General features: G+C 44.0%; 1 protein-coding gene across 1 annotated transcript in view; it reads left to right on the top strand.

Annotated features, from left to right (window-relative positions):
* The first annotated feature begins 13,547 nt into the window (after positions 1-13,547).
* Positions 13,548-22,937, top strand: part of LOC118779110 (sodium-dependent neutral amino acid transporter SLC6A17-like) — a 32,233-nt gene continuing 22,843 nt past the window's right edge. Inside the window, exons 1-2 of the mRNA XM_036531005.1 lie at positions 13,548-13,932; positions 19,828-20,301. Coding sequence (XP_036386898.1) covers positions 20,004-20,301 — 298 coding nt within the window. The 5' untranslated portion in view covers positions 13,548-13,932; positions 19,828-20,003. The remainder of the gene's footprint in view (positions 13,933-19,827; positions 20,302-22,937) is intronic.

Genomic DNA, 22,937 nt, shown 5'->3' with positions numbered 1-22,937 from the left:
TTATGATGATGCTGGCGGGGGTTCCTTTCATTGATGTAATCCTAGCAGAGGCCCGCATGTTGCAGTTGGTGTGTGTTTTTGTGGTTGGTCATACGCTGGTGGGTATGCGCTGTGAGCCATGAGCCCAAAAGCTGTGGGAACCTGGAGGCACAGACCAAGATGCCACAGCTGGCAGTGAGGAACAGGGAACCGGTGTGCTTACAGCGAGACTGCTGGAGCCCTGGAGGAGTAGGGCAGCTACTCCAGCGTGCATCAGCACGGCTACTTCACGTCTACCAATGCACTTTATGCTGACTGGGTCAACCCAGGACATTTTGGGTCAGCATACTCGTTGGAGAGCGCCTGCCCCTGGGAAAGATGCTGAACTGTGTTCCGCTACTCTTGGGTAAGAGCAGCGTATGATTTTGCAGGGAGAATTCCATAACTCTGTGCCATCCATGCACAGCTGAATGTGAGCATTTCAAGGAGGCAAAGGAGGACTTGAGCAACACTGAAGTTTTACAGTCAAAATACAGGCCCTCTTGCTACTGTAGCTTTGATTTATGTGAAAATTGTACATGAATCATATACAGCCTATGCATGATGAATAATAAACTATAATAAAATATGCTCTGTTATGGGTTGTAGTGCCTCCTAGTATATAAAATTCTACAATGATAGATAGATGGATTTATGGAGATAGCAGTATATGGACTGTGAAGGAGAGCCTTCACCACCTCTCCCTTGAATGTAAATACTAAATGTTAATTGTCAGACATTGTCAATTGGTGTCAATAATTAGTTAATTGTGTGCACCTGATGATTTGTTTGGGGAACCAGCCTATTGGGTAACGAGCCACACCTTACTGATTGAAGCCTGATTACATACAGGTGTGGCTGGGGAGCAGGAGAGGCTTGTTTTGTCTCTGCTGCCGGTGTAGGCTGGTTTCCTCTTCTTTGGTTTGTTGTATTTTAAAATAAATTATTGGTTGCTTTTAATCTTTTGTTCTTTTTGGCTCATTTAGGGAGAAGTGTCAGCCAGCTTCTCTACATGGACATAACAATAACTAATATACTGGTATATGGAAATGAAAGTAACTCTATTAGTAACTATATTTTCAAATATATGCATTATTCTTTGCCCTCAATTTCAAAAATATTCCCAAAGTTTTGGCTTTTATAATACTCGCATACATGTGCTACTCCTTCCGTGAGGGAACGGACATGACTCACTATTCCATCAGTGAAGCGATTTCACGGTGCCGTGGAACAACGTGAGTTGCTGATCCGTGCTGCGTGAGAAGCCTCCGTCTTTGTTTCCGTTTCTCACTAATGTATGTGCATGCAGAAAAATGCTCTTTTAGCGTGGGCTGTCACCACTGGCATGTTAGAGGGAGATTATGTAGAAAAAAAAAACGAGCCACAACGGGACCCTGATCCAGCCCCCATCTCGGCGTGCCTCTGAGTGGGCCATCTGTTCCTGGGAACTTATAGGCCGTCACTTGTCCGTCACATGTCCCGAGCGCAGGTCCGCCGCAGCAATCCGCAAACCGGGATTAATGCAGGCTTAAGAGTCTAAATAAAGATGTGAACGAAAACCACCAAAAGGCACTTGTTCAGACTTTCTGCCGCATTATGCAGGTAATTAGAACCTTGTGGGAGTGTCCCGGGGAGATGAGGGTTTTTGGTGGCGGGAAAGAATGAAGAGGGAATATGGGATAGGCAGATGACATGGCTGCTGATAACACCACTGGGACTGCGGCCATCGCCATTCAGCCCTGCAGTGTATCCCTCATCGGGACCATTTGTTGTGGGGTGGTAGATTTGGAGGGGGGCATTATGGACTACCATTCAGCTCAATTCCATCAAGCCGATCGCTCCTGGTGAGTGGAGTCCTGGGAACACTCACTCTCAAACAGTGTAATCCCGACTAAGAGCATGCCCATGACCTTCCAGTACATCAGGACAAATCAGCACTTTTAGAGTGGTCTTCCCACTTGCCACTTCCCCCAGCTGCGTATGCATGAGGAATGTAATGTCATTACCACCCACTGCCAAAGCAAAGCCTGACATACAAATGAACCTTCCAAAGTGACACCAGAACCCCCAATTTCCAACAATGTGGCATTGATTATAAAAATGTAATATTCCTCAAAAAATACAGCAGTCTGTGTAAATATACGATCAGGTGTGTAAAGTGTTATTGCGTATAACAGCATCCTTACTATGAGTTACGTTTCATTCAGTGCATCTCAGCATTTAACATTTCCCTCACAAACTGCTGAATTTGGGGTTGCCTGCAAGGTGGAAAACTTTGCTTCTTACACGTTCTTCGCCATGTTTTAATCATACTATAAATATTGGTGCCAGGTATTTTTTTTTGTTTTCTCTGGGCTGACAATATGGTACCTATGTCATGTAAATGGAAAACAATTGTCATATTTTTCTCCGCACACTGTGAGTTCAGCCTCCACCTGCCCCACGCTGCTGTGTCAGTCATGAAAGGGCGGGCATGTACTTTTCAGAGCAACCACGAGGCAAGGTGTTTATTTTTGTACAACTGCATTGAATTCTATGTCTTTAATCTGCAGATAGGCCAGTGCATTCCAGCCATAATATCTGATAATCCCAGTTGCATAATCTATGTCATGCTCCGTTTGATCTCTTAATGGAAAAGTATGATACATTTGGTGAATGAACGGGGCAGCACGATTAAAATAACTCACAGACAACCTCCCCCTCAAAACAATATAAAACTGTGATTAAATGATCAGTGAAAGAATCAAGTGATTTGATTAGGGGAGGTGAGGGAATGAGCACAAATCGGCCTTATGTAAAAGTAATATGTATCAGTTTACTGTAACTTTGGAGCTTCAGAGACCAACTTAAACTTTCAGCCGTGAGCTTTAGACCAAATAAATTTAAAAAATTATTTATTCAAAGACCTCCCACTAATTAATAATAAACACACTTAATGAAACAGCCATCTCTGAAGTTTAGATCCACTGCCATTACTGCACCATGGTTAAAAATCACTAATACTTGGCAATGCCTTGGTTTTCTTGTTTGTTCCACATTTTAAGAGAACAATATGTGCTATCTGCTCTGCACTGTGACAGACAGCGCAAGCACTACTGGATGTCTGGATAAAAAACACAGATTCAGCTGCTGTAAAATGAACAAAGAGTAACACTCCTGTCATCAGGAGGCAGAAGCAGATCCTTAGAGCGCTGGAGTGTGTTGACAACCGGCAGTGACTGCCTCACAGACAGGTGCGTCACATCTGCGTCCGGAAGTTTCCGCACAGCCTGTTTTTGTTCAGGTTCAGCGCACTCACAAGTTCACAGACATAGGTGTTCCACAGTAATGAGAGCATTCCTACGTACATCTCTGGTCTGACAAACTCAAGCTCTCGATTTGCCTAATAAGCAATAAAATACATCTAGACAGGGCACACTTTGAAAAGATAACAATAAAATGTTTTGTTTTTTTTAGTGGGAGCTTTGGGGGGCAATTTCTCCTGTCCCTCATTTTTATTCCTCTTTTTGGTGCATCTCTCATCCAGGGTTTAAAGACAATGACCATTTGTTATTAAAAACCAGCTGATCATTTGAGACCTGATCATCCTTTGGGCCTTGTTTCCTGACCCATGGGTACTTTCCAGCACTGACAAACTTGTGCAGTATATTTAACATGTTTTGGCACACATTTTAAAAAAGATTTCTCATATTTCAGATCTCATATTCCAACAAACATGCAACGTGTTAAAAGGCACATATTACAAAATTCATACATACAATCTTATGCGTTAATTGAAGTGTATGTGATAATTATTAATTGTGATATTGAACCATATTGAATGTTACTTAAAATACATTCACAGTATGGGTGGTGGTATTTTTCTAATGGCAGTTCCGGCACAACAGCACAGAGCCACAGGTCCCCAGGTCCTGAGGGATGGTGTTGGTGAGACGCCTTCAGACAGGCCTTAATCAGTTTCTATTTCTGCCCGCGGTGTCAGGGTTGAGCCGGCCCTCGCATCTCTCGGCTCTCGTTCTGTTAACCGTGAGAGAACCGCAGCGTTGCTCGGACAGAGAGGGAGCAGCCCATCCCTCCCTGTCTAATGAGCCCTGTCGACAACTGTCCATCTCATTACATCGCCACTACATCACCCTCCCCGCAGGAGATTTATAAAAATCACAGCCAGGGGAGAGCTTCTCGGGGCATGTTGCGTTAAATGCGCCAGCCGTCCCCGAAGGGATGAGCGGAATTTGAGAACGGAGAATTTGGAATGCCTCTGGACGCGCTAATAACGTTTTAAAATGCAAAGCTTGCGCAGTGATCGTTGTTTAAGGCTTCATTACGTAATGCAGGGCCGTAAATGTTTGCCTAATCCAATCGAGCGCAGCCATGAAATACATGTCGGAGCATCATCGTAAAGCAAGCGCGCAGCCAATAAGTGTAAACCCTCCAGAGGATAGTACAGATACTCTCATTAGCGTGTTCGGAGTCAGTCAAGGTCGTCGTCTCCGGGGCTCTCAAGACGCCTCCTCGCACGCTTATGCCGACGTCGGGGGTGGGGGGGGGTACATGAATCACAAAGTTAACGAGGCTGCCCTTGTAAAAGCAATCGGAATTTCACACTTAGAATTTTATGGGAAAAGGGTGGTATTGAATACAAAACAGATATGCCTCCGCATGTTGTAAAACGAACATTACAGCATATTACCGCCCAGGCGGCTGCACTGGGTCTTTACCGCAGAGCGTAATGCTCATAAAATCCGACTAAAATGCATCCCCACCAAAACAGGAAAAAGAGGGGGCTAGCATTTAGCCCATCGTTTACTGGACAGTGTAATTGATGGGCGATTTCAGGTCTTGTTAGACAAATGCTTCTGTCTAAAGAGCAAACGCAGTGACGGTAACCTCAGCAATGAAAGCGGGGATGGAGACGGAGTGGAGTGGCTGCAGGGCGAGGACGATGCCTGGCCTTGGTTTTCCCACGCTGCCAGCGTGCCTGCTGAGAGATACCAGGCAGCGGATTTATTGAGGCAACTCGCTGGCCCGCGACCTACTTAACTCCGTCGACACCTGCAGCGGCGAGCCCAGGGGCGCGCCGAAACTGCTGAGAGGAGAGGAGAGAGCACGGCCCGCGGAGAGCGAGCCATACCACTCTGTCCGAACGGGGGGGGAAGGCACTGGGAGGGCCTGATTTCGAGTGACAATTTAGCTCCTCTGGGGAACCATCTGCCCTCTTGAGATTTCACAGGGTTGGGCTTCGGTGTTTGCCGCTTCAGAGATTTACTGGAGACCAGTTCTGACAGGACACCCCTGGGCCAAGGGGCGGATGAATCCATGGAGCCTGGATTTACTCATCTTTATTAATGAATGAAGCATATTCAGGATAATAAGGACACCCTTACCAACTGAAGTCCCCCCCAATAAAGCTGTGAAAGATAAATGAGTGGCTGTAATTGAGAGGCAACCGCATATTTAAAGTTTGATTTTTCCGCTGCCATTTCAAGAGCAACGAGGAAGGAACGGGGGATTAGTCCTAATTCCCTGGAGGCTTTTTAAGCGTTTGCTTACACGATGTATCACAGTTCCGCTGCAATTTGCATCCGATTATGACATCACGTGTGGGCGGGTTGACAGGGCGCAGCCGCACGGCTCTTCAGCATTGTCACACGCGGGAAGTGGGGCTGACGGCAGCCATTTGTTCAACGCGCTTCACCAAGAAAAATTCTCCAGGGAGTGGAGTGAGTCAGTGCGGGGGCCGTCGGCTGGCTGCTCTTGCATGTAGCCGACCTGTGGGGAAAATTAACACTTCCCCAAAAGGGAAAATCCAGTTCATGGTTTTCTGCTCACTATAAAGGCTAAAAAAATCCTCTAAACCTCCATGTGTCTGCTCCCATTTTGGCAAACCCTTTTAATATGGGAATGTATGGACTTCAACACGATAAAGGCTGCATCAAGACCATTCATTGCGTGTGAATCTCAGTGTATAAAGCAGCATTGGCCAGCCAACACGTCAATCAGTCTCTCCTTCCAGCACCTTCATCTAACTGCAAGTTCACTGAAGTGGAGGTGATACAAATCAACGCCCCTGTCCACACGTGTTGACAACTGGCAGTGACTGTCTCACAGACAGGTGCATCACATCTGCGTCCGGGAGTTTCCACACAGCCTGTTCAGCGCGCTCAAAGATTGCAGACATAGGTGTTCCACAATAATGAGAGCATTCCTCAGTACATCTCTGCTCTGGGAATCAATGACGGTATTATGTCATTCTAACTATGTCATAGGTCACGTAATGTGTTACAAATAAAATCAAAATGTTGTGAAAATGCTGTTTGGTGCCTCGAATCACAGCACTCAAGAAATTTCACACTCAAAAACCTGCCAGGTCAGAATTGAATGAGCTGGTGGCCTAATGTGTCATGATAGGAGCTTAGCACTGACACGCCCATCTCTGGTTTTCTCCATCCTCCTCAGATTCAAGTCATTAATGTTTCCACATCTACCAATGATTTTCTCTCCCCTGCCTTTCAAATAATTTTGACTATTTTTCAGATGATTTTTGTGCAGCAAGACACATTCAGCTGACAGGCCTCTTCATGAAAGGTAGCACAGAGAAGTAATTGCAGCAAAAAAAAACAGACATTTTATTCAGGCATTTGTAGCAGAAAGACAAGAACTACAAGTACAACACTTCAGGGGGAGACCTGAGGATTTACAGAGGGGTAATACTGAGGAGTCAGAGTTTCAGTCTCGTCTGCCTCCTGGAATACATTTGTGGAGGTAGTGTGAATGTAACACAGACAGCACACAGCAGGAGGAGACAGAGATGGGGGGAGAGGAGGAGGGGGTAGGAATATAAATGAGACTACAGTGAAGGAAAAATACTGGGAGCACTGCGGATGCGGAGCGCGCAGGAACACGTGGGAAAGGATGTGCGAGGAGGGAAGGGGGGGAAAAAAGGGAGGCTGAGAACGAAAGACGGGGAGAAAGACAGCGGAGAGAGGCTGATAATAACATTTACATTTATTTATTTAGCAGACGCTTTTATCCAAAGCGACTTACAAAAGTGCATACAGTAGGTACAGCGACAGTACGGGGACAGGATGTGTACAGTTCCACAATGAGACAGTTCTCAGCTGAGAGCAAGGTCTGTTTGAGGACGCAGTACTATCACGACAACAACATCAATAACAACAATAATGATAATAGTAATAATCATAATCATCATCATATATTGACTCAACTCAGGCAGGCCCAGACAGGTGAAGGTGAACGTGTGCGTCAGGAGTTGCTGGAAGTGTGCAGGGTCGGGTCCCGGGAGTGTGGCTATTGACGTCAGGGCCTGAGGGGTTTTAAATAAAGAGCAGCCAGAGGAGGAGGGGAAGTGGCTCCTGCTCCTGCCACGAGCCGCGCAGTAACAAGAGCTGGCTGATGACGGAGAAGGTGAGGTGAGAGGGGGTGAAGGGGGAGAAGGAGGAGGAGGGAGCGAGAGAGAGAGGGATGGCAGAGGGGCAGAAGGCGGAGGGAAGGGTGGGAGACAGAGGAGGGGTGGGGGAGGGAGAGCCAGAGGGAGGAGGGGCGAGGCCCACGCCGTCCCCAAACCTCATGGGCACGGAGGGTCACCCGCTAACAAGGAAGCGCAGCGGCGCAGCTGGGACGGCAGGCTCACTGCCGCGGGGCTACTTGCAGAGGAGCCCCGCCATAACCTAACAAAAGCTGCTCTGCTGGAACCCGGGCAGGTCAGGGGAAAAAAAGACAAACGCGCCAGCATCTCCTTTCCCCAGGGGTCAAGGGGAGGTGGCGAAATCTCCCGTCAAAGCGCGCTGACTCTGCGTAGCTTTCGCAGCGCGCGGCTCTCTGCTCACCACGTGTGCCGTGTAACACGTCCCAAGCCAACCCCTCTCTGTACAACGCGGACTGGGTACCGTGCAGCTGCTGCAACACTGCGCCATCGCAGCAAAGCAAGATATCCGAGAGATGAGGATGAGCGCTATAAAAAGGGCAACCTGAATAGAAAGGGGTTATTCTTAGCACTGCATTTTCCCTGGGTGATGGTGATAAATAAATGAAGTGGCTTGAACCAAATGCAGTCCTGTTGTAAAAATGCCTTGCTGAAATATTACTTCATGGTGATCAGGCCTGTCCAATTCAGAAATATCTCTGGGGATTTATTGTATTTCACTACAATGGGAAATTGATTACCCATAAAGGGAATGCATCTGATTCCAAATAGTTTCTCCCCGTAGAAACACTAAAGATACGCTGCGGAAAAGGAAGATAAATTGCTGCAAAGACTTATTGGCATACTCACCCTCGTGCAGGCCCAGTCCCCCACTCTTACTCTTCACAGAGCTGCAGACAGGCTCAGACAGGACTGTGAGGAGCCGAAAGGGTTAACCACAGACCAGATGCTCAGCGAAAGATGGGCGTCCTAAAAAAACGCAGACAGCGACCAGCCATTTTAGAGCTCAGGAAGGCAACGCCCCTTTTTTGTGCTCCAAAGCTTATTTATTTATTGGGGGGGGGGGGGGGGGGGCTGAACGGGTTACCATGGCAACCGGCTCCCGAAAGGCAGGGATGCAGGGCGGATGAAAGCAGAGGGAGGTGTGAAAGAAAGAGATGGTGGCACAGATCTGCTGTCGGCTGGAGGTGGTAGGCTTGAGGAAGGGAGGGGGCATCTCCGCTGCTGCTATTGGCAAGGCATACTGCGAGTCAGCTGACGCCCTGTGACGTGACCATGGACAAGCTCTGCCTCCGCCTTCTGTGACAAGGCATGGGCTACCGATGGAAGTGCGAAACTCACTAATGAGAAAAAAAGTAATGACACAAAGGTATGCAAGGGCTTAAGCATGAGAAATTAACATCCCCTTTTTAAAAAACTCTTGTTATCAAGGAACCCTCAAGCTGTGATGCATAGCTTTTAAAGTGTTTTTCTTTCCTTTAAAATACTTGATCTTCATGTTCAGGTTCTCTGAAATAATCCTGTTTAGTTCAGAGTAACATCTGTTACATCCCATAAGTCACATGGCTTGTTGCAGGCCAGTCAGTAACAGTATGAATAAGCTCTGTTATGAAGGTCACCATAACTGCAGCAGACCTGCTGGAAGGCTGGTGTTGATAATGATTTTTTTTTTTTTGCATAGTTTTGTAGCTTGGGCTGACATTTAAAATTAGGTTAAAATGTGATCGCATCTGACAACCCAGATAACAGGAACTACCCCACGCTACTACCCCAAATAAAAGAATGCATTCTCAAGCTGTTCATCGTCAGTCAGTGTGAATAGAAGAACACTTTAGAAACCAACAACAATGCTAGTATGCAAACATTCACACAAGTAGAATTCACAAGTCAAGTCATGCAACCGCTAAGAATACGGTAATCATGAACAATGTCTTATTATTAGCTCTTGGCTAATTTTCAGCACAGCAGCTTCATATTTTGAAGAGCAATAATGGGTTATTGATACAGAGCTCAGCCACTCCTAGAAATGCTATCCTACCATTCTGCTTGGAAACAAACAATAGGAACAAAATATCGATTGTACTTCACATTAAATATGCATGCCTGCGCATATGCAATTGATCAATAGTTTGTGTGCATCTTTCCATGATTCCACAACACAATACATACTGACAGGAAAATGGAAACACTGTTGGAGAAACAAACATGATGAAAAGACTTGCGGAGAAGCTCTCACATAAAATAAACAGAGGGGGCAAACATACCAAAAAAATCACAAAGAAGTCAAGGAAGAAAGATTCAGTGACAGCCAAACTGCTGTAAAGATGACAAGCCTCTACCAGTAGCCACACACCTGGATTCATGAACTGCTGATTAGATAGGGGTAGGAGCAGGTAAGGAGCAGGGCTTGTAACCAAAAGGTTTCTGATTTGATTCCCCACTAGGGCGCTGCCAGTGTACCCTTGGGCAAGGTACTTACCAGAACTGCCTCAGTAAATATCCAGGTGTATAAATGGAGAACATGTAAAAACTGTAGCCTATGTAAGTTGCTCTGGATAAGAATGTCTGCTAAATGACAATAATGTAATTATAGACAGGTGAAATTCATTAACCATGTATTTGGCAATTAAATAATCCAGGCTACAAACAGAAGTACAGGCTGCTTCAATGACCTGTCTGTGCTGGAGGATGGCCAGTTCATACAGTAGAAGGAATGGGCAGAGGTGGCCACTGTTAGAGCTAGGCAGCATAACTGTGCTGAAATGCCAGCAGCTGTGTGCCACACCAGAGACAGCAGAATCTCACAGCTTTTGGCAGGAGGTCAGATGAGTCTTTGCAGATCGTCACTGGCAAACAGGATTGGAGGGCGATTATCAGCAGAGGAAGAAACTTCAACAGCCATCTGTGGCGCAAGGCTAGAATAACAGAGATACATTTTTGCATCAGAAAAAAAATAATGTGTGTGTGTGTGTGTGTGTGCGCGTTGATTTCAGTCCTATTATCCATTCCTTCTTCTGTGTAATAGAGCAGTTTCAGGGACTTTTCACTCTCACATCACTCCAGGTATCAGTGGGAAATCAGGACTCAACGTCCAAATCATAATGGCTGAGAGATGGAAAAAATATCTTTTTTCACATTTGTTTTCCTATACATATGCAAGACTACAGTACTCGAAAGACGTAATGTCATTAGATACCTTTTAAAACATCTGACAACAACTGAATCACTTAGTGTCCAAAAGATTTTAAATATCCTAACACATGACTATGTCTTCAACTTGAAAAGGGTATTTAAAATGCACTTCGACATATCGGTAATATGGCCCCTATTCTACCAGTGCATGCTGGGTAATATTGCATCATGCACAAGATTATCTAATAAAGATTTGTTTCAGCAAATATTCAAGACTTTGAAAATGTTTCCGTGCGCCAGGCGTGAATCCATCAATCCGGCAACACCAGACGATGTACCAGCCATTTAATCAACAAGCAAGGGAAGGCTGCAATTCAGCGCGCATTCAACCATACCCCTGTGGCATTTCGTGGCGTATCCTTTTCTTCCCAATTCACAAAGCTGGTGGGAAGAAAAGAAGCCAGAAGGTGTAGAGGGGGGGGGAAAAAGGCTCAGCGTGAATGACTATCACGTGGTTTGGGGTTGCCGTGGCAACCGATCCCAGCAGTCCGCTCTCAGAAGGTGCGTCACATCGGAGGCTGGGGCAAGCGCCGCGCCGCCCGCGTGCGTCAAAACACCGCCTCTTGCGATGCCCATTGAGAAGCGGAGGGCTTACACGCAGCGAGAGGACGGCTTTTCACAGCTTTGTGGGGCGGATCGCCCATTAACCGACACAGCGAATGTACCGCTTATTAACGGTCCACACCTGAAGTGATTATTTACCAGCCTTTTTCAGACACGTCTCCCTGGCTCAAAAATATACCACTCTTACAAGTACTACGAGGACAAACTGGCATTGCACCCCTATTAACAGTAGACACAAGGCACAAGGTGGTTTGTGGTGATAGTACAATAAAGACAACCTCTCACTGTATTATGCCTTTAAATCTAGGCCGATGTTTGTGCAAGACTGTCAGTCACGGTCCCAACCATTGTGGGACTGTTGTGGCGCCCGGGCCCTGTCCTAAACAAACTACACTCTCAGTATCTGTAATCTGTAGTTGCTTCCTTAAAGGACCCTCTGTAAAGCCGAGTAATCCTGATATCGGTCTGCAATTCTGTTCCTCTTTCGCACAGGTGCAGTTGATGCTTTCTTTATCCTTCCACAGTCAAGGTCTGTCCCTCTGCAGAGGACTGTTGCTTCACTGTAAATACAATGCTTGTACATTGCAATCCTGTCAGGGCTCTGCTGGAAATATGTGCACATCTAGAATTAGGTTCAAGAGTGTCATTGATTAAATACAGGCAGGTCCACGTGTGCTGATAAATGTGCTAGATTTATGGGACTGTAGAAGGGATTCATCTTGAAAATGGTTCAAGTGCAACAGGAGGCAGTGATTTCCCTGAAATTATGCTCACAGTCGAATGAGAGGTGAAACCTGGCTATGTTTCATATCAGTAAGGACAAGACTGTAAACATCGTAATGCATCAGCAACAGCATCTGTTATAATGACGAGACATGGGCTGACAAAATCTCAGAATGCACTTTAAAAACAAAATACATTTGTAATGAAAGGCGTCAGTCGAAGAGCTACTATATTCATTATTCTTTAACTAAAAAATGATGCTACATTCCAGTTGTGACCAATTATTAATTTACTCTTGCTTGTGCTCGCTCAAAGACAAGTATATTATTTTTAATCTGAACCACATAAACACAGGTGTGGTAGTGGATATGTCCAAACAGAGCACAATCAATTGTGGTGATGGATGTACAATTACATGTCTTTATTACAGTGTGGAAATTTGTCTTTCATATTTAATTTGGCACCAGCCATTGTTTCCAGAATCACACATTCTACCAGTGGTAGACTATCACACTGTGCTGTGACAGCCAAAGACACACTTTACTGATTTAACTAAATGTCCTTTTTAAAAACACAAGCTGTTGTTTGGACAAATCTATTTCAACATTATCTTAACTATTGAAATATAATATATTAAAGACGTATGGAGAGTAACAACATAGAAATACACGCTTTTTTCTTTATAAAACTTTACTATAAGCATGTTTATAATGTTTTTGTTTGTAGACGATTGTTGACGACACCAGAAAGTGGAAAGCCAAGGACGAAATAAATCCTTGGATGTCATAAAGAAAAACAATCTAGTCGCAATATCGGCCCTGTCAACTTCGGTGGTATAACAAATAGTGTTAGATAGCAAGTGATTTATGGACCCTATGAGCAAGTCCGCGGCCCGGGTACTGGCGGCACAACATCTCAATATAAAAGCCAGGGACAAAAATGTAGGACCAGGATCTTCACAATACAGAAGCGTGCGTGATATTTTAATAAGCATTAGACAAAAAAAGTCCTTACAGGCTTATTAATTAATTGCTGAGGCATTGTAAGAAATATCTAAAATCTTCATGGACACAGATTCGTGGTGTCATACTTGGCACCTGTTAACACACGGTTGTTTTGGCCTAATCTGGTTTCTGGCACTCGCTGAAAATGCGATGACTGAGATATTCGCCAAAATAATACATTCAATATATTCACGACAAAGGATATATAATAAAAATAATCCAGGACACGAGCTTCGCTATCAGTCAAGATTTCCGTACAGTGAATAGCCCGTAGCCGTTCAAATCAATTTCAAAGGAATAAAGATGGAAGGACACTCATCACAAGCAAGAAAAACGAGATATTCAGTAGCAATCAAGACCATCATGTAGATTGATTCCCCGCATTCCCTTTTAAAATTCACCATGCCTTTTATTTATTGGCTGTATTGTCCTTCAGAGATAACATCCACTGACGTCTGCAAGGGACAGTGACGCAGACATGAGTCAGGTTCCGTATTTACTTTTGTTTAACCACCCCTTTTTCTCGATTCCTGGTAAGAAAAATGTATCATATCGCTACCGTTTGAAAAAAAAAAAAAAAAACTCCTTCCCTGACGCATTGATGTTTGCATTTCAATTGTAATAGCAAGGTCTAGAGTGGGAACTAATTTCGCCCATCTCAATAAATCCCTGGCGGAAACGAGTTTTCCGTGCTTAAAAAATAGTTGGCTGCAAGTTTCTATTATTAGCTGTTAATAACTTTGCAATGTGATCCACCAGGCTCCTGCGTCAGACTATACGCTCCACACAGTGCATGTCAATTTCCAGCCGAGGCGGCATGTGATCCTTGCATCCTCGCGCGCACAGAAGCTGGGTACCAAACTCGTGACCATAGGGAGGCAGGTTACTCGCAGATTACATTCGCTCCTCTTCATGTGATGGTATTAATTCCGGGCATTATTTCTGTTTAAGGACACTAGAGATCACACCTTATTTGCATCAGTTAAGGTAAGAAAGACATATTTACGTACGCTTCTCCCACGTTTTTCGTGTGATACCGCTTGTCACTTGGTCATTCCGTCTGTGCATATATTTCATTGAGATTGAAGCGCTTTACCTACGCATTTCGCTTTTAAAATAAACGTTTATAATGACGAAATGTCTGATTTTATTAGTAGTGTCCATCAGTAGTCCAAGTTGCTAAGTAACAGGGACAATACTCACCTTTTCCGCGAGATATCATTCTTAAATTTACGACGATAATTTTAAATTTACCGTATTTGATAAAAGAAGCGTGTTTGATGCATGGATGGGACTTTTAATCGTGTCTTTTTAAATCAACGTGACTCTCCTTGAAAACGATGCTTGTAGCTAGTTGTGATGGGGTAATATACTATAAAGATGGCTTTTTAATACAGTAAAACAAATCTTTTAAAATCTTGGTCTTCATATTTAAGTTCACAATGACTCATGGGCGCATTGCGATGCGCTGCTCTGGATGAAATGTCTTGTTTTAATAATTAATGTGTTATTGAGTGGCAGTGTAGTTTGACCTTGAAGACAATTCATATTCCTGAAATATTCTCATATTTCCTTTTCGCCAGTTATTGCGGGTGCACATCTCTTCAGTGCAAATCAGAAACAAGTTAATTGCGATAGCTATCGATTTCAAGTCTAATGTGACGTGCAGCGTTTGTACAATTTAAAGTCCATCAGACAGACAGAATGACAGGTACTTGGCGTTGTATTCTATCCGCCCATCTGCGCTGTTATCGTGAAGGTTGTCGGCTCTTTTAGTAACGATTAGTTCAGTCACGTCTAGACATGTTGTCATGTTATCGGATTTTGATTCTCGCCCTTTGCATCTTTACGATCATGCACGACGCTTTCAAGTTTCCTCGGCAATATCTCACACATCTGAGCCGCACTAACTAACGGGCACCACAGGCACTCAATGCTAAAAGACTACTTGCTGAGGAGAATGGGGGAGTTTACTCAAGACCCCTCCCCTGATCCACCCTACACCCCTTGGCTTGAGAAACACCTGGCAATGACGGCAATATGCTTCTTGAAACGGTAACGACATTCTACGCAGGCAAGTCCATTTCATACCTGTGGCACTGATGGCAATGAAGTTGGTAGCTATTGACTTAATTAGGTTATCAGCTTAGTGAAATTGCTGTTGCCGTGTAAATCCACTTAGCACGTCACCCTTATGTTGTAATCTTGTGAACACGACCACTATATCAAATATGCCTCTTCCGTTGCTTTCGCAACCATCGTGGAAAAATTCAGCAGTGCTCCCCGCTGTAATATATTATGTTCTGACAGCATATTATTAATTGCAGCCCATATCTGTGTTATTGATTATGAATTGTTATTGACTTATACGTCACTTCACTGCATGTTTTAGCGGTTAAGGTCGATTACAATGCACACTTTATTTTGATTCTTCTTCTATTTTTGATTTTCATTCTTTATCTTTGATTCTTTGCACTTTATTGCGACAGTTCACACTTTATTTAGAAATAAACCATTCCGATTGTTTACACAGAGTAATTATTGTAATGACAACACAGTGGTGTATTACTGTGCGGTATTGTCCTGTTTCATGCGTGTTGGGTCTGTCCTTGATCTAGTGTTAAGGGCTGCCCTTCCACCATATATGTATATATATATATATATATATATATATATATATATATATATATATAATATATAAGAAATCAAATATTAATATATTGATATGTTAAACATATATATCAATTATCTGAACGTTACTTTTGCAATGTGAGAACTCAGAGAGATGTAAGTTACTTGAAAATGTACTGTCAGCTGATTACTGTGATTGATCTATTCTGTATTTATTGTGACAGCCAGAATATTCACATACATGCTGTGTGTGCCAAAAGGGTCATCACATACTGTGCACGCTTGTGACTAATGACAAATGACAAAGGTCATTTTCTGACATGCGACACCAAGGGCTCTTTGTATCAACATGTGCACATTGCTTAAATTGGATTGTTTTATTCTTTTTCACTGGTGTGAGTCTCACTGACATGGACTTGCCCTCTTCAGATGGATTAGACACATTGTGCCTCTAATTGCATCTCATTACAATTAATTCCATGTTCTCAACAACAGTACTCCAGGAGGTGTCACTCTGGTGGAGACAGGGCGATGGGGCGTAGATAGTGGTGCAGATTGGGCAGGGGAGCGGACCTTTTGCGAAGCGGTGTCGCCTAGCAACCATAGGAGATAAAACTGGAACACATCCTTCATAAATGACTCTTAGAACCTGTTTGGCTACTCCGTCCGCAGGACAGTCTGCCCTGGAGAGCAGAACCTGCGTAAGTGTACATCTGAGCATTGGCCCTCCTCATTAAACCACCAACAGTGCTGCACCAGATCCCTGTTGGATAATGACGCAGATGCGGTCAGAGTGCAGCTGTAGATTTGGCCCTGTATTTCAGGTGTGCTCATAGCCCCAGCACCTGTGGTAAACTCTGCATGATGACACCGGTTTTAAAGTCTCTACTGGAGCATGGCAGATTGTTTAAGGCGGATGGCCATCTTGAGAGCTGAGAATATTGGACTCCTCGGTGCAGGGGGAGCGGTAACTGGATATCCGTGGACTTCTGTTTTTCATTTGAAAAGGCCTTATTTGCACAGCTGGGGCCATTGATCAGACTGGGATTTGAATCATCCATCGCTCTGGGTGTCAATCTCTTTGCTGGTTGGCAGGTGCTGCTAAAATCATCAGTACTGTGGCACTGCAGGATCAGGACTAGATACCACTGCTTTTCCTGTTGATGGTCATTTTAAGTAGTCTTATTCATTTTTTATTTGCAGAATTTGTTTTTTTTTTTCTAATTTCTGTGGTGCTTCATGAAAAAGCTGTTTTGTAGCCTGAAGGTTTATGTCTGCCGTGCAGAGGTAGAATGAAGGCCATTGTTGAGTATGGATGGCAGTGGCTTCGAGGATCTTCACAACTGATCAACAAGACACACTACTTTGATTGTTTGGATGTGCATATGTAGATGCATTGCCATTAGTATTTTGAAAATTTTATATCCGATCCTTTTTAAAATCCTGGCTTATGGCTGATGAAAATAGTACTGCATGTCAAGGATTACATTGCCTGTGCAAGAATCATTGGTATAGGCACAGATTATAGTAATAAACACTTCACATCACAAGTTTACTCTTACTAGTTGTGGTGTACACTTATGGATTCTAATGCTATGCAGAGAGAAACTTTTTTTACACTTAGCACCTACTGATTTGCAGTTGGATTGGAATTTTTCAAACCATACGGACTTTTGAAACTACACTTATCTACATTCCAATCATGAACAAATGTACTTTGGGGGCAGAAATAAAAAGCAAAACACTCATGTTATGTAATGTTTTGGAAAAGGTGCTGATGGGAGTTAGAGTACAGAGTATTACATCTGTACTTCACCTCCCACAACCACCTTTATCTTTTGAACACACCCCAGGTGTAAGAGTTCAGCCGTTTGCCTGATTCATCTTTTGATTGGCTCTGTTCCTGGTGTATTCCATCAGTGATAAATAGGTTGTTGTAGCTGCTTTTTTTAACAACGACAAAAAACCATACAAAGACAAGTCATGACAAGAATGTGAAATGCAGCCAGCCCAGCACCAGTACATATCTGAGTAAAGTAATGTACAGTGTTAATCTACTGTGTTAAGTACAACAGCTGTTTTCAGTATTTCAGTATTTGCACTCCTATTAGGTGGAGCTCTACAACCTGGTTCAGTGACTTTGCTGAGTATAGTAATGGGTATTACAGAGAGTGCAGCATTCAGATTGGTGTTGTGTATGTTCTTTCTCTGATATTGTCTTCAGCATTTCATGTTCAGTGGATGTTTGCACGCTGAGCATATAATGCACAGTGGCTGCAGATTATGCTGAAGTTGTCATGAATGGCGTGAATGATTTTGGATTATGTTGAAGTTGTCATATGACGGTGGATTACGGTTTCGTGCAAGCAGAGCGCTCGACCTCGCTGAAACCACTGCGTTCAGAGTGAATGACTCTGGTTTAGGCTGCGTGCAATAATGTTAGAGTGTTGAAACGTATGTTGTATGATCCTAGATTAGGCTGAGTTTGTCATTGACAAAGTGACAGAGCTTCCTCTGGTTTGAGCTGATGAGTTGGTGTGTTAGCGCACAGGGCGCGTGACAACGCAAGGCCTTCCCATGGGGCTGTGGAGTGCTAGCGCGTGTGTGTGTGTCATGGAGGCCGCGGCGCCTGCGTGCGGCGGACACTATCTTGAGAAGCAACCACAGGAAGGACTGCGCTGTCCCGTCCTCCGCCTGACCTCCACGGCTCCGGCTCTGTTCTTCACCTTACGCGCCACCTGCCTACTGACGCCTCAGAACCTGAAGAGACGTCTCTTGTCCTCAGTCAGCAACAGAAGACATCGGTAAAGCGATATCTGCAAGTCCCTGTGTGTTCTTCCTTTGAGGACACACAGCGTGCGCTGAAAGAGAAGCAGCCCGCAGTAATCCTGTGGATTTAAAACTTCATGTTTTAGTTATTTGTGTATTTTTATAATCGCAAGACTTTTTTCATGTTAGTCCATAATTACCAAACTCAGTGCGGCTCATGGGAGCGCCTAACAGCAGCTCCGGTGCCACGCGCGTGGATCTCCTCCCTCCACCCCGGAACAAACCAAGAGCCTCCCGGAAAACAGGGAGAGGGGGGCTACCAATCATGTCGCAGGATTAGGGGATTTGGAGGGAAGCCTCCAGAAAGTTAAGCTGAGCTAACGTTTTGCGGGGAGATAAACTTGGACGTTTCATTGTGTCGGAATGCTGAGAAACGAAATCCCGCAGAAGCGGAAGTGATTCAGGGTGGCCATTCGATGGTGCTGTGTTCAGCGGGGGTGGTCCTATGAGAGTGAAAATGGAGGCTTATGATCGGACACGTCACATTGGTCTTTAACAGCCATTACACTGGCGTGTGCATGGCACGCCCAGCTCAACACCCCAGTGACCTCTATTAGGAAAATTAGAATTCATAATAAATTAGGATTAGAATAGTATTTTGACCTTGACATCAGGGGTCCAAACAATCATTCAATCAATCAGTCAATCAGTCAATCAGTCAACCAACTAATCTGTCCATGGCTTTTATTTACCTGACCCTGCTGTTGACTTCACCCCATATGCATTAATTTGACTGATCTCTATTGTCCCTGACAGCACCCGGATCTTGGTGTGGGCGGGCATAGCCGTGTATGCTAGCCAGTAAAGTAGGTGTTTATGATTAAAAAAAATGAGCTGTAAATTCTTGTTGCAAAAGCCTGTGTCTCCCCATCCATAAAAAAGTTCTTGATCTGGAACATTCTGTGCTGAAAGACTGGCCTATTTTCTACAGTTCATCAAATATTTATATAATTTATATTAAATTTCTGTAATTTAACATTTACTTATTCGCAGACCAAACATAATTAGAGTTAAATAGATTACAGGGGCCATGTGGCGAGCTTTAGTTAGAAGACTGTATTATTGTAGATGTGTCTGTATCATTTGTAGATCAAAAGCTGCAGAAATGTTTGGCTAGGCATAAAAATACCAAATTATAAATACTGCAATTAGCTGGATCTCAAATCTTATTCTGTTGTAAATCAGCAGTTTTGCTGGAATGGTAATGTCAAGAGATAATATCTGCGTGCCGGCTTTCAAGAAAATCTGCAAAGGTCATATCAGAAGTCCATACTGATTTAAAATGACTGCTTTCCCCATTGGTGCATAAATTATCTCTGTTTATTGCCATTGTGCATCTGTAGCTTCTCTGCTAAAGGTGATTACTGTCATATTCTGCACTAATTATCAACTGCACTTTGTGTTTGTGCTTCTTCCTAACAGAACACAGAAGAAGCAGAGCTTGACCCTCCTGTCTTCACCTTGACAGTTTTTGGGCCTCTTATCCGATCCTCCCCCCCACCCCTGACCGGGTGTGTCCCTCTGTCTCCGGGTCACCCCCTCCTACCGAGCCTTTGTGTGCTTTTTCGTCCGCGGGTCCACCCACCCAGGAGTCCCCGATGCCTAAGAACAGCAAAGTGACCCAGCGCGAGCACAGCAATGAGCACGTCACCGAGTCGGTGGCCGACCTGCTGGCCCACGAGGAGCCGCTGGACTACAAGAGCAGTGTGATGAATGTGGGCGGGGCCGGCGGGGTCCCCGGCCAAAGGGGAAAGGGACCTGATGACACGCTGGACGCCAGCGACGGCCGGCCCGCCTGGAACAGCAAGCTGCAGTACATCCTGGCCCAGGTGGGCTTCTCTGTGGGGCTGGGCAACGTCTGGCGTTTCCCCTACCTGTGCCAGAAGAACGGCGGAGGTGAGCGAGAGCACCCCCTGCTGGATGGTGCTGTGATTCTGTGGTCCTGGGTTGAGTTTATACTATGGGTGGGAACGGCATTGCTCAGAAACCTCATCAACCTCATCACAATTAAGTTGCAATCTCTTTGCTATTTAACTAAAAGAAGTTTGACATTTCAGGGTATTAGTGCTGGAGGTTACAGACATAACAGCAGATGCCTATTTGCCATTCTGTAGAGTTTTGTGCTTTATCCATTTGTGTTTATTCATTTCGAAGAACAGCATGGTAAATTCTTGGTGGAAACTTTATTAATAACGCCCTCTGTCTCACAGAACATATGTGTAAGTTTCATTATTGGTTAGGAGGAGACAAGTTAGGTTAGAGCTTTCACAGCTCCAGCTGTGAAAAACAGGAAAGGAATGTGTGTATGGAACATAAACAGATAATGAGGGGTACATCACAAAGCTTAACCAACCCAATCAATCCTGGTCCAAAACCGATCCAACCTCACTGCCATTACTCCCTCGGGACAGTCTGACAGAAGCCTGTTCATACAAGGCTGGCTCTCCCTGCGCTAGCGGTGTCAGAGATCACATGATGAGTGAGTGTCCCTTGGGATTGTGGTGTCTGCTGGGATGCGGTGACAGACAGTCAGACTGCACCCTGAGAGGTGAGCACTCAGCTCTCCCTGGGCGTGAAACGGAAAAGGCAAGCGAAGCATTTAAGATGTCACGTCGTTCCATATAAATGAATTGGGAGAAGTTATTTTATTACTTTACATATTTCCGCCGTGGTGCATTTTGTTTCTTTGAAAATGCAAAGATGTTAAAGTCTATCTATTGAGTTAACTCTTTCTATACCAGCGGGATGAGCCAGAGTGTGTATGCTGAGGAGGTGACATTGGGATATAAAATGGGTTCCATAGCCTTCAGTGAGACAGCATCGCCTCCTTTCGCCTCTGTTTGTAGTCACATAATGCGATTTAGAGGGCCGAGCACTGCCTCAGACAGCCTCACGACCCAGACACCAGCCAGGAACATGACAGCTACAAGCGGCTCCAAATTCACAGCCAAGCCGGCTGCCAAACGGAAGGACAAGGCCTCCGATCAATAGTTTGGTCACAGATGCAGTGCTGCTGTCCATTGCATTGTAATGGAGTCGGTCCGGGGCTCAGCTGAGAAACGTGATGCACAGCACCGTCATTTTGGCCTTATTGTCATATTAATACAATTCCTCCAATCATTGACAGTCATTATACTGTATATATATATTACATTACATTACTGGCATTTATCAGACACTCTTATCCAGAAGGACTTACATTGGTTACAGTTTTTACATGTTATCCATTTGTACAGCAGGATATTTACTGAGGCAATTGTGGGTTAAGTATAGGGTACAGCAGCAGTGCCGCAGTGGGGAATCGAATAAGCAACCTTTTGGTTACCAGCCCTGCTCCTTACCGTTATACTACACTGCCACCCCATATAGCGATTATGGTAGTATTTTAGATACTTTATGATGACAATAATCCCACTGGTCACTGATGTTTTCTGCAGTTATGCGACATTACTGGGCTTTGTCAATAAATTGTAAAATATGAGATCCAAATGGTGAGACAAGCATGGTTAATAAGACATGGACAACAGAATGTTTCAGGTGGCATTGTGGTGGAGCAGGTAAGGAAGTGGATTTGCAACCAGGTGGGGCACTGCTGTTAAATCTTTGTGCTTAACCTGAAATCCAATGCCAGAAAGTTCTATATTAAGAAATCTATTTTTAGCTCAATCAATTTATTCTAAGTGTGTAAATTATTTCCATTTTGATATACTGTAATATATCTCTGATTTGCAGTAATATATTTTAATTATTCTTGAACTATATTATTGGGCTGAACAATGTATTTCTCAATATACAATACATTGCAATACATTTCATTTCCGTATGGGATGACTGAATAACTGTCAAGATATATAAATAGGCACAGTAATATGAAAGAAAATTGTGCTGGATAAATGTGCCTACCAAGTAGATCCTATGAATATAATTGCTTGCCATTGTATGCACAAATTTTTCATAATACTTTACAGTAAATATGCAATCTAATCACAAAATCACATTTAATGAAAGTAGAATTTAATTGTGATTCCTAATACACAGAATAATCTGAAAAACAAAATACAATTTATTTCATATGCTTTGAATATTTCAACGTAGGATACTTTTTCTTTAATGAGGCTGCTCTCTCGTTTTCATTTTTTATCTCTGTCAGTGGCACCGCAGTTGTGATTACACTGCAGTATTTGGGACTACTATAAGGATTTTATTTTCTGTGATGTGTGCACTTTCCCTCCCTGCTTAGTGTTCAAAGGGACGCTGTTTACTCATTTGCATTTTCATTGCAGGATTTAGAGGCCTGCATCATTACTCTTAGCCTCCTATTAACTGGCAGCTAGTACTTCTGTCTGCTGAAGGACTCGCAGAATTCAGAGCTGAAGTACTCCTCATGTGTGTGCCTGCCCACCACCGCAAAACGTCAGAAAAAAAAGCTGTAAGCTGTCAGGAGCTACAACACTGTTCCGTTCTTATACCTAAGAGCAGAGCTAAAACACAACATTCTCATAATCTACCTGGGAACTTACAGTTGTTTGACA

Source organism: Megalops cyprinoides, chromosome 6 (genome assembly GCF_013368585.1).
Source record: "Megalops cyprinoides isolate fMegCyp1 chromosome 6, fMegCyp1.pri, whole genome shotgun sequence".
Taxonomy (NCBI): domain Eukaryota; kingdom Metazoa; phylum Chordata; class Actinopteri; order Elopiformes; family Megalopidae; genus Megalops; species Megalops cyprinoides.
Note: the sequence above shows the minus strand (reverse complement) of the source record. Positions and strands in the feature narration are given on the sequence as shown.